Source organism: Pristiophorus japonicus, unplaced genomic scaffold (genome assembly GCF_044704955.1).
Source record: "Pristiophorus japonicus isolate sPriJap1 unplaced genomic scaffold, sPriJap1.hap1 HAP1_SCAFFOLD_993, whole genome shotgun sequence".
In the NCBI taxonomy this organism is placed as follows: Eukaryota; Metazoa; Chordata; class Chondrichthyes; family Pristiophoridae; genus Pristiophorus; species Pristiophorus japonicus.
Genome location: NW_027254923.1, coordinates 86989 through 98860, shown reverse-complemented (window position 1 = coordinate 98860; position 11872 = coordinate 86989). Strand labels below are relative to the sequence as shown.

Below are 11872 nucleotides of genomic sequence, written 5' to 3'. Positions count from 1 at the left end.
GTGGAGCCAAGTCCATGATCAGATCAGCCATGATCTTATTGAATGGCGGAGCAGGCTTGAGGGGCCTACTCCTGATGTTCTGTCATGGAATAATAGAGGCAATGTTAAATCAGAGCTCCTCGCTCTCAAAAAGAGGAAGAGTCACCAAGAGGAACAGGCTTACACTACTTCAATATCCTTAAGCTTTAAAAAAAAGAAACTGCAGAGTTAAAAGTGACAGTATTTTATTCTTACACCAAGTCATAAAATTTACGCCATCAGTACACAGGCTCCACCAACTTCCTTGATTTTCTCTTCAGCTTTCCTGCTGAAGAACTTGGCCTTGACGATGACTGGCTGTTTGGGCAATCTTCCTTTGCCCAGGACTTTATAGTAACCCTGAGGAGGAAAAACAAGCACAAGGATTCAAAGACTAAATCAACAAAAAAAATGATTCTAGGCCAAAACTGGATTCTTTCAAACACCAAACCAGTGATTTAATGTATATTTATTTTTAAACCAGTACAAAACAATCAAGTGTATTTATTGCATTACATGGAAATCAACTGCTCCTAAAAATAAAAAAAAGTTGCGGTTGTATACAAATGTGATTCCAACATCTGAAATCTTCAGATTTCTGACAGCTCAGAAGTCTGATCTGCAAGATCAAAATCAAATCTAATTGCAATTGGTTATCTGGGAGGCGTGCCATATTTGGATGGCAATGGAGGGAGCAAAAAGGGGTTTCAGAAGCCATTATGTCTGCCACACAACAGCCAGAAGTCTATTTTCAGTATCTTTGTTGCAAAATTTTAATAGTGAGGGAAAACCAGAATTATTTGAACAAACCATCACAAATCACTTTATTGGTAAGAACCTGGAAAGTTTGTTTAGCATAGGCTACACCAATTACATTCCATTTTAGGAGGTGAGGAATGAATAAATTAATAGGTCTCTGGAAATACTCAGGTCAGGCAGCGTTTGTGGAATGAGAAACAGAGTTAATGTTTCAGGTCAATGACCCTTCGTCAGAAAGTAAATCGGCAAAGCAAGCTAAACTGAACACGAGCTAGAACAAATGGTTCAAACTAGTAAATGGCAAATTAAGGACAAATAGCAGAAGTTCTACACAAAGAATGATCAATACACAAAGGAATCCTGGATATAGTAATGGAGACTAAAATGCTAAAGCCATTTTAAAATATAATTGATGCCATGGAGGGTCATTCACCCCACCTCACAAATGGCACATAAAATTCACAACCACCACAAAATAAAACAAACATTCACAACTGCCTCACAAAATAAAACAATGTCACTGATGGTGTGACTGACTGGGCTACAAAAGGAGCAACAGCCAGTGAATAAGATCAGTAGTTACTTTTCGAAAACTATAGCACACCAAGACAACAGAAAATGTAAAGGCGTGACTCTAGTCTCGATTCCGAAGAATTAAGTACCAAACTCTACTGCAACAAATGATGTTATATTGCTAGCTAACGCCTTATACTATACATTTAGAAAATGTTTTGTAGGAGCATTGCTAGAGACCCACAATATTTGCTTTACTCCTTGAAACTTGTGCTTTTGATTTACAGATTTGTAATTGATAGGTCATCTCTAATCAAGTTCTTTATTTTTGGTGGTCATTAGCATGGTGGATAGGAGCGAGTCTATGGATGTTGTCTATATGGGCTTCCTTAAAGCATTTGATAAGGTGATTAGCACAAGAGATGGCTAAAAATGACAGTACAGGGAATTGGAGGTAACCACATGACATGGGTCAGTAATTAGGCAAGAGAGTGTGGATAAAGGGTTCATTCTGATCAGCAGGAGGTGACAAGATATTCCCCAATGATCTGTACTGGGGTGTCTGCTCATCACCATTTGTAAATAAATGACTTGAATGAAGGAAGAGTTGTATATTCAAGTTTGCATTTGACACCAATTTAGGAAGCACAGTAAATTGTGTAGATGGAGCAGAAGTTGCAAAAGGACAGAGATTTGTTGAATGGGCAAAATTATGGCAAAAGCATTAAATGTGGGGAAGTGCGAAGTTATGCACTTTAGATCAGAGACAAAAATCAGAGTATTTTCTAATAGAGACTAGGAACTATGGAGGAGCAACAGGACATACAAATCACAAAGCTTGTGCACAGGTACAAATAGTATTCAAAAAGACTAAAGGGATGTTGGATTTTATGATTGCAAGTCAAGTGAGGAAGTGAAGCTTCAGTTGCACATAGCTGTGGTTAGTATTGCATTCAGTTTTGAGCACCAAACTGCAGTAAAAATGTACTGATCTTTTACAATGCAGTGTTTATAAAACACTTTTTAGTGTTTATGACGACAGGTTGAATAAATTTGGCTTCCTTCAGTTTCTTCCTGATCAACTGGGACTAAATGCTAGGATATTGCCATACGATTACCAAATCTGTTCAGTTCATCTGACCCACTTTATAAAATAAAACCAACACTGGCACATGAGAAGTGTTCTCGGCTACAATTATCAGTTATTTCTCTCTTTTTAAATCCAGCACATCCTATCTGTAGACTAGCCCCAGAAAAACAGTATTTTAAATTCCCAAGAGGGAGCACTTACAGCATGCACAACATCAATCACAGGTGCTGGTCCTTCTGGTTTCTTGGCATAGTTTAGTCTGGTCTGTTCACTGACCAGCGTCCACAGCTTATCCAGATTTATGGTCGGGCAGAATAACTGATTCTTCTTTAGATGGTAATGTCTCATACCAACTTTTCCAAAGTAACCTGGGTGACTGAAAAACAATGGTTCAGAAACTCAAACGAACCCATCGAACATAAAACAAGTACACTACAAACATGGACTTGAACTCAACCCAATGCAACCCAGCATTTTAGGAAAATTCAGGGATAATACTAGTTTTCTACATTTTTTAATTTCATTCTTACAAGTTTCCCAAGTTTAGGCAATGTATAGTGAGTGGTATGCAATGTTATTATTGCAGTCACCTCAAAAATGTGCAATAGGAATTTATTCCTTCATTTCTGTATTTTATGGAGACAGTCTATTCACTTCCATCTTTCCCCAACATACCAAAATCAGCACACAAGCATATTCTGGGGCGATTTCCTTAATTGTCTCTCCTCACACCTGATAATGCTTCCAATTTCCCCACAACAGAAATCAGAACTCTCACTGCAGAAAGTCAATCAACTCATGACTTACCGCGACAATACAACAGGCCAAAGCTTCAACATGCCCCATCACCATAGGAAAATCATGAATTTAAAATTTGGCCCGAGTGGAAATTGGAAGCTTTACCATGGGTAATTAATAAATAAAGGTTTACTGGCGGATTAATTCCAAAGACTACCACCTCTTTTAATAAAGACCTCCAAAACGACCCAGTCTCAGGTTTAATGAGCTTTCAAGCATTAGTACAGGACACTTATGAAGTGATCCACAAGCTCGATGAACAAGGAATCCAAAGCCAGTTGTTTCTTTGTGCATGTGACCATAATGCTCTGGGTCAGTTTAGGAACTCCCAAGCCTGGCAAATTGGAAGACTGATCCCCAATTAGTGGATTGACACCAAAAAGAGCAGCTTCTGCCAGCCCTTGATTCAAAAAGGACCTAGTCATCAAAAGAGACACTAAAGTACAGAGGTGACAGGTACCATCAGCAGAGATCACAGCAGCGAGGTGAGGTGAGGAACAAACCAACTGGGAGCCAAGGAGGAAAAAAGCACTAGTCAGTCATCTTTTTTGCATGTGAGTTTTGAACATGTTTACACACAGGGACATGGGTGTTGGTGCTTGTGGGTGTTACATATGACAGTTCAAATTAGAAAGTTGTTTGAATACTGCTACTCATTACTAAATCATGTGGCCCACAGATCTGGCTCTGTTGGGCTATCCCCACTATTCCAAGCTCTAGCTGGTCCAGAATGTAGGTACCTACATCCTTTACTGATCTCCAGTGCTCTTCAGCACAAGGATTTCAAAATCCCTCTGCAACCTAGTACCTTTATTTTCAACCAGCTCCACAGTCGTTATTCCAATCGTAGTCTATTAAATGAAGCAGAACACACCGATCAGTGGCAGAGTATTCTTGCCCCCATCTAGAAATATTTCTCTAAACTTTGCTAAAGGATGTAGGTACCTACATTCTGGACCAGCTAGAGCTTGGAATAGTGGGGGAATATCCCAACAGAGCCAGATCTGTGGGCCACATGATTTAGTAATGAGTAGCAGTATTCAAACAACTTTCTAATTTGAACTGCCATATGTAACCCCCACATGCACCAACACCCATGTCCCTGTGTGTAAACATGTTCAAAACTCATTTGCTAAAAAAGGTGCAATATGAAAATTCTTGTAAATGAAAACAACAGCTTTTTAAAATTTTAAACAATGACCCATAGAGATGTCTTAACACTTAATGAATACCTTTCCAAAACAGATTTTACTGCATGTCCTACCTGGGCAAACTAGAGTGTGACCGAGTACAGCTGACGTTTATTTTGTGGCTGAGCACAGTCACTCTGAAGTTAGCTATGGCATATTTTAAGTGCTACAGGTGATCCTACCTGATATAATTTGCATAGTCCATCAAGGGACTTCACTCCTTTCCAAAACAAAATATTTAGAATTCAGCAACTCAGACTGAGGAGAATCTTGTGCCATAGAAGATACCTCAATTTAAATGGAGTTCAACAATAATGTATGAGCAGCTACAGTAAACACGAGACATTTTGGGGAAGAGCAAGAAAAGTAACTTGAACCAAGGGTGACACTACACATTCAATGGATGACTTGAGTAGTTTTCACAAGTTGAGCAAGGGCAGAGAGAAAGTATCCAAGCCCCCAGTAATCAGGAAAATAAATGAAATGGACAAAATTCATTTAAAAACTAGAACAATTTGAATTCTAACTTCTGCATCTACATAGCATTCTAAAACTAACAGGAAAGAGAAGTGGTAGAGTCTAGGTGCTGCAGAAGAGAACAAAGGAATAATCAGATGGGTTGCTGGGGCACCTCACGGCATGGTCAAGTCCATTTGAAGAGAATGCCATAAAAATGGAGACAAGCAAGCAAAAGGTATTTGTCTAGTTTCAGCTGACTACATCAGTCAGCAGGGACAAATGAAGGCAACCTTTTGCACAGGCCCACAATGCACTTAACACATGGATTTAAGCAAACAATTAAGACCATTTTCCAATGCAGTTACAGAGCTGGATGACAAAATCAAGTTGCGAAAGTTACATACCACTTTATACAATGTCACTAATCTGGTGGCCGACTGTGCTACAAGTAGCAGCAGCCAGTAAATAAAATTAGTATTCATTCTTCGAGAACTATAGCACACCAGAACAACTGGGAATGTCAGGATGTGACTCTAGTCTCGATATCTTGTAAAAAGGGAGAGGGTAAAGAGGATAGAAGCATTCACACAACCTTGTATACCAGAAATAAACAGAATGTGCTGGATATCCTTGTATCCGAGTAGAGTGGACAAGGGCAAACCAGTGGATGTGGTATATTTGGACTTTCAAAAGGCTTTTGACCAGGTCCCACACAAGAGATTGGTGTGCAAAATTAAAGCACATGGTATTGGGGGTAATGTACTGACATGGATCGAGAACTGGTTGGCAGACAGGAAGCAGAGAGTCGGGATCAACGTGTTCTTTTCAGAATGGCAGACAGTGACTAGAGGAGTGCCGCAGGGCTCAGTGCTGGGACCCCAGCTCTTTACAATATACATTAATGATTTAGATGAAGGAATTGAGTGTAATATCTCCAAGTTTGCAGATGACACTAAACTGGGTGGCAGTGTGAGCTGTGAGGAGGACACCAAGAGTCTGCAGGGTGACTTGGGACAGGTTGGTGAGTGGGCAAATGCATGGCAGATGCTGTATAACGTGGATAAATGTGAGCTTATCCACTTTGGAGACAAAAACACGAAGGCAGATGATCTGAATGGAAGCAGATTAGGAAAAGGGGAGGTGCAACGAGACCTGGTGTCATGGTACATCAGTCATTGAAAGTTGGTATGCAGGTACAGCAGGCGGTGAAAGCAGCAAATGGTATGTTGGCCTTCATAGCTAGGGGATTTGAGTATAGGAGCAGGGAGGCCTTACTGCAGTTGTACAGGGCCTTGGTGAGGCCTCACCTGGAATATTGCGTTCAGTTTTGGTCTCCTAATCTGAGGAAGAACATTCTTGCTATTGAGAGAGTGCAGCAAAGGTTCACCAGACTGATTCCCGGGATGGCTGGACTGACATGAGGAGAGACTGGATCGACTGGGCCTTTATTCACTGGAGTTTAAAAGGATGAAAGGGGTTCTCATTAGAAACATAAAATTCTGACAGGACTGGACAAGTTAGATGCAGGAAGAATGTTCCCGATGTTGGGGAAGTCCAGAACCAGGGGACACAGTCTAAGGATAAGGGGCAAGCCATTTAGGACTGAGATGAGGAGAAACTTCACTCTAGAGTTGTTAACGTGTGAAATTTCTTACCGCAGAGTTGTTGCCAGTTCGTTCGAGATATTTAAGAGAGTTAGATGTGGCCCTTACGGCTAAAGGAATCAAGGGGTATGGTGAGAAAGCAGGAATGGGGTACTGAAGTTGCATGTTCAGCCATGAACTCATTGAATGGCGGTGCAGGCTAGAAGGGCCGAATGGCCTACTCCTGCACCTATTTTCTATGTTTCTATCCTGCCAGAATTGTTAATTTCAATAATGTTAAACTTGCGGTAGTATTTCTCTCTGGCCCCTCTCCCCTCTCCCACCCACTGGCTGCCCCTAAATTTGCAGATGCCCTTTTGGTACCAAGACTTCATAACAGACACCAGAGTTAGTGCAAGATTACAATTACACTAACTTGGATCAAAACACATTTAGTACAATACATACTATTTATCAAAGTTGATTCTGTGATGGTGCATACCACCAGCATTGCCACGACCACCAGGATGCTTTCTGTGTTTGCCTAGAGACAGAAGAAAGTGTTATCCGGTATTCTGAACACACATGCAAAAAATGATTTGAGCCTGCAGTTACTACTCACCAATACGGCCATGACCGTGGCTAACGTGTCCTCTCAGCTTCCTGGTTTTTCTCAATCTGGATGGCTAAAATAATTAAAAGCAACTGGTGAGTTATTTAGCCAATGCACAACATTTTACACTGGAAAACTGTCTTCTTCCTCCTCTCTCCCCCCCCCCCAAAAGTATGTTTACAGGCAAAAATCACATGACTGTGAAAATCATACCCACTTAAATTTTTAAAGATTACAGTAAATGCATTAACCCACTGCTATTGCTAACTAAATGCATCTGCACTTAATTTTCCTGGCAGCTTCTTGTACAGCCATTTTGAGGCCTGCTTCTATGGAGATGTAACTAGGGAGGACTTACTGCAATTGTACAGGGCCTTGAGGTCACACCTTGAATATTGTGTAGTTTTGGTCTCCTAATCTGAGGAAGGACATTCTTGCTATTGAGGGAGTGCAGCAAAGGTTCAACAGACTGATTCCCGGGATGGCAGGACTGACACGAAGAAAGGCTGGATTGTCTAATCTTATATTCACTGGAGTTATGAAGAATGAGGGGATCTCATAGAAACCTAAAATTCTGACGGGATTGGACAGGTTAGATGCAGGAAGAATTTCCCGATGTTGGGGAAGTCCAGAACCAGGGGTCACAGTCTAAAGATAAGGGGTAAGCCATTTAGGACAGCGATGAGGAGAAACTTCTTCACTCAGAATTGTGAACGTGTGGAATTCTCGACCTCAAAGTTGTTGAGGCCAGTTCGTTAAATATATTCAAAAGGGAGTTAGATGTGGCCCTTACGACTAAAGGGATCAAGGGGTATGGAAAGAAAGCAGGAAAGGGGTACTGAAGTGCATGATCAGCCATGATCTTATTGAATGGTGGTGCAGGCTCAAAGGGCCGAATGGCCTACTCCTGCACCTATATTCTATGTATTCTGCCATTACTATAGATCTACAAGGTGGAATCTCAAATCAAAGTTCACATCTAAACAATGCGCTTTTGCTATATTATTGTGCGCACTATTCAAGCCTTTAACCCATTAAATAAAAACCTCAATAAATGAGAGCTGACATGTTTTACAAAATAGATACAGGATTGTAGTGCAATCATGTTAAACATTCAGACATGTATGTCCCATCAATCAAGTTTCATCAATATTCCTTTCACAAACTATTTGGCCCAGTTTTGGTCTCCGTATTTAAAGGATATACTTGCATTGGAGGCTGTTCAGACAGTTCACTAGGTTGATTCCAGAGATGAGGGGGTTAACTCATGAAGATAGGTTGAGTATGTTGAGCCTATACACACTGAAGTTCAGAAGAATGAGGTGACCTTATTGAAACTTATAAAAGATAGCGGGGGTTTGACAAGGTGAATGCAGTGAGGATATTGACAGTGGATAAGCAATGGCAAACATTTAAAGATCACATGGATGAACTTCAGCAATTGTACATCCCTGTCTGGAGTAAAATTAAAACAGGGAAGGTGACTCAACTGTAGCTAAAAGGGAAATTAAGGATAGTGTTAAAACCAAGGAAGAGGCATATAAGTTAGCTAAAAAGCAACAAACCTGAAGACTGGGAGAAATTTAGAATTCCAGAGGAGGACTAAGGGTTTAATTAGGAGGGGGAAAATAGAGTACGAGAGGAAACTTGCAGGGAACATAAAAACTGACTGCAAAAGCTTCTATAAATATGTGAAGAGAAAAAGATTAGTGAAGGCAAACATAGGTCCCTTGCAGTCGGATTCAGGTGAATTTATAACAGGGAACAAAGAAACGGCAGACCAATTGAACAAATACTTCGGTTCTGTCTTCACAAAGGAAGACACAAATAACCTTCCGAATGTACTAGCGGACAGTGGGTTTTGTGAGAAGGAGGAACTAAGGATATCCTTATTAGGCGGGAAATTGATGGGATTGAAGGCCGATAAATCCCCAGGGCCTGATGTCTGCATTCTAGAGTACTTAAGGAAGTGGCCCTAGAAATAGTGGATGCATTGGTGATCATTTTCCAACATATGGACTGGAGGGTAGCTAATGTAACACCACTTTAAAAAAAAAAGGAGGGAGAGAAAACAGGTAATTATAGACAAGTTAGCTTGACATCAGCAATGGGGAAAATGTTCGAATCAATCATTATGAAATAGCAGCGCATTTGGAAAGTAGTGACAGGATCAGTCCAAGTCAGCATGGATTTATGAAAGGGAAATCATGCTTGACGAATCTTCTGGAATTTTTTGAGGATGTAACTAGCAGAGTTGACAAGGAAGAATCAGTGGATGTGGTGTATTTGGACTTTCAAAAGGCTTTTGACAAGGTCCCGCACGTGATTGGTGTGCAAAATCAAAGCGCATGGATAGAGAACTGGTTGGCAGACAGGAAGCAGAGAGTCAGGATAAACGCGTCCTTTTCAGAATGGCAAGCAGTGACTAGTGGGGTGCCGCAGGGCTCAGTGCTGGGACTCCAGCTATTTACATTAGCGATTTAGATGCAGGAACTGAGTGTAATATCTCCAAGTTTGCAGACGATACTAAACTGGGTGGCAGTGTGAGCTGTGAGGATGCCACCAAGAGGGTGCAGGGTGACTTGGACAGGTTAGGCGAGTGGGCAAATGCTTGGTAGATGCAGTATAATTTGGATAAATGTGAGGTTATCCATTTTGGGGGCAAAAACATAAAGGCAGATTATCTGAATGACAGATTAGGAAAAGGGGAGGTGCAACGAGACCTGGGTGTCAGGGTTCATCAGTCATTGAAAGTTGGCATGCAGGTACAGCAGGCGGTGAAGGCAGCAAATGGTATGTTGGCCTTCATAGCTACAGGATTTGAGTATAGGAGCAGGGAGGTCTTACTGCAGTTGTACAGGGCCTTGGTGAGGCCTCACCTGCAATATTGTGTTCAGTTTTGGTCTCCTAATATGAGGAAGGATATTCTTGCTATTGAGGGAGTGCAGCAATGGTTCACCAGACTGATTCCAGGGATGGCTGGACTGACATGAGAAGGGACTGGATCGAATGGGCCTTTATTCACTGGAATTTAGAAGGATGAGTGGATCTCAAACGTACAAGATTCTGACAGGACTGGACAGGTTAGATGCGGGAAAAATGTTCCCGATGTCGGGGAAGTCCAGAACCAGGGGACATGGCCGGAGGATAAGGAGTCGACCATTTAGGACTGAGATGAGGAGAAACTTCTTCACTAAGAGTTGTTAACCTGTGGAATTCCCTGCCGCAGTGTTGTTGAATATATCCAGTGAACTGGCATCAAGAGGGAGTTAGATATGGCCCTTACGGCTAAGGGGATCAAGGGGTATGGAGAGAAAACAGGAAAGGGGTACTGAGGGAATGATCAGCCATGATCATATTGAATGGCGGTGCAGGCTCGAAGGGCCGACTCCTGCACCTATTTTCTATGTTTCTACTCAAGGGAAACTAAAACTAGAGGACATAGAAGGGGCTGTCCATTTAAAAAAGATGACAAAATTTGTTCAGGGTTGTAAATCTGTGGAATTCTTTGCCACAGAGAGCGGTGGAGGCTGGGTGATTGAATATATTTAAGGCAGAGACAGAGATTTTTGAGCGATGAGGGAGTGAAGGTTAAGGGGAGCGGCAGGCCATGATCTTATTAAACGGCAGAGCAGGATCGAGGGGCCAAATGGCCTGCTCCTATTTCTTCTCTTTCCCCCCCCCCCCCCTATTTCTGTGTGGCCTCTCAGCAGCTATCGATGATAAATTGCGCACAGATCAGATCAATCGGCGCACTCCCGAGTACCACCATGATTGCAATCTGCAAGCAGTGCAAGTGCGGCTATTGCAGTCTGTCGGCCTGCTGCAATACCCGAGCCAACATGCCCCGAACCCCGCCAATTACAGGTCCGCTCCGAGCCTGCGGCCCCTCCAGCACCGGAGCTTCCCCAACCACAAGCCACAAGGTCCCCGGACAATTTACGCGAATGAATGGGGCTCGTGGGCCTCAGTGTAGCTCACCCGGGGGCTGTGAACTAAACTCTACCCGAGAGAGCGAGGGGGGGGACCGGCCGCGATATATATTCGATATAACACATCATCACAACGGGGCAGGCCACTACCGTGCGCGCTGCGCCCAGGCCCCGCTAACTAGGCCCCGAATTGAAAGCCCATCGAAACAAAACGCAGCTGTGTTTTGGCGAAATGACCGGCCATGTTGTGGGCGGAGGACACGGCGGTGCCGGGACACAACAGCTCTCCCGCTCCCGGTCAGCGTTCGCGGCCGATGCCGGGGGATTGCAATCGCTTCGGACCCGCACACAGCGCTCCCAATTACCTACCATCTTGGCCGATGACGCAAAGAGGAAGGGCCCGGGCAAGTCTCGCGGATTTATTCGAGATTTGGGCGGGTGTTGGACAGCGCCTGCGCAATAACGGTCTGACGCTCCCGGTTGTTCTCGCGCTGCTTTACATAAACCACGCCCCCCGCGCGGGAAACAGTTTTAATTCAAAAACAAGGAACAAACTGAAAAGCCTCAGTCAGTCATTCAGTCAGTGAGGTGATGGGGGCTTGTGGGGAGATACAGGTGATGGGGCCTTGTGGGGAGAGAGATACAGGTGATGGGGGCTTGTGGGAGATACAGGTGATGGAGGCTTGTGGGGAGATACAGGTGATGGAGGCTTGTGGGGAGAGAGATACAGGTGATGGAGGCTTGTGGGGAGATACAGGTGATGGAGCCTTGTGGGGAGATACAGGTGATGGGGCCTTGTGGGGAGAGATACAGGTGATGGAGGCTTGTGGGGAGTGATACAGGTGATGGGGGCTTGTGGGGAGATACAGGTGATGGAGGCTTGTGGGGAGATACAGGTGATGGAGGCTTGTGGGGAG

At 43.2% G+C, this 11872-nt stretch overlaps 1 protein-coding gene and 2 non-coding genes across 3 annotated transcripts; all 3 read right to left on the bottom strand.

The window, feature by feature from the left end:
* Positions 1-207: 207 nt before the first annotated feature.
* On the bottom strand, positions 208-11404 carry LOC139259390 (large ribosomal subunit protein uL15). The gene is made up of 5 exons (XM_070874857.1): positions 11325-11404; positions 7033-7096; positions 6879-6954; positions 2582-2756; positions 208-378 (listed from the first exon to the last, which is right to left on the bottom strand). Exons 1-5 carry the CDS (start codon positions 11325-11327, stop codon positions 250-252), a joined length of 447 nt encoding a protein of 148 aa, XP_070730958.1. The 5' UTR covers positions 11328-11404; the 3' UTR covers positions 208-249.
* Positions 1290-1422, bottom strand: LOC139259392 (small nucleolar RNA SNORA3/SNORA45 family). The gene has a single exon (XR_011592561.1). It is a non-coding gene; the product is annotated as a small nucleolar RNA SNORA3/SNORA45 family (small nucleolar RNA).
* Positions 5241-5371, bottom strand: LOC139259391 (small nucleolar RNA SNORA3/SNORA45 family). Its single transcript, XR_011592560.1, has one exon. It is a non-coding gene; the product is annotated as a small nucleolar RNA SNORA3/SNORA45 family (small nucleolar RNA).
* Positions 11405-11872: the final 468 nt, after the last annotated feature.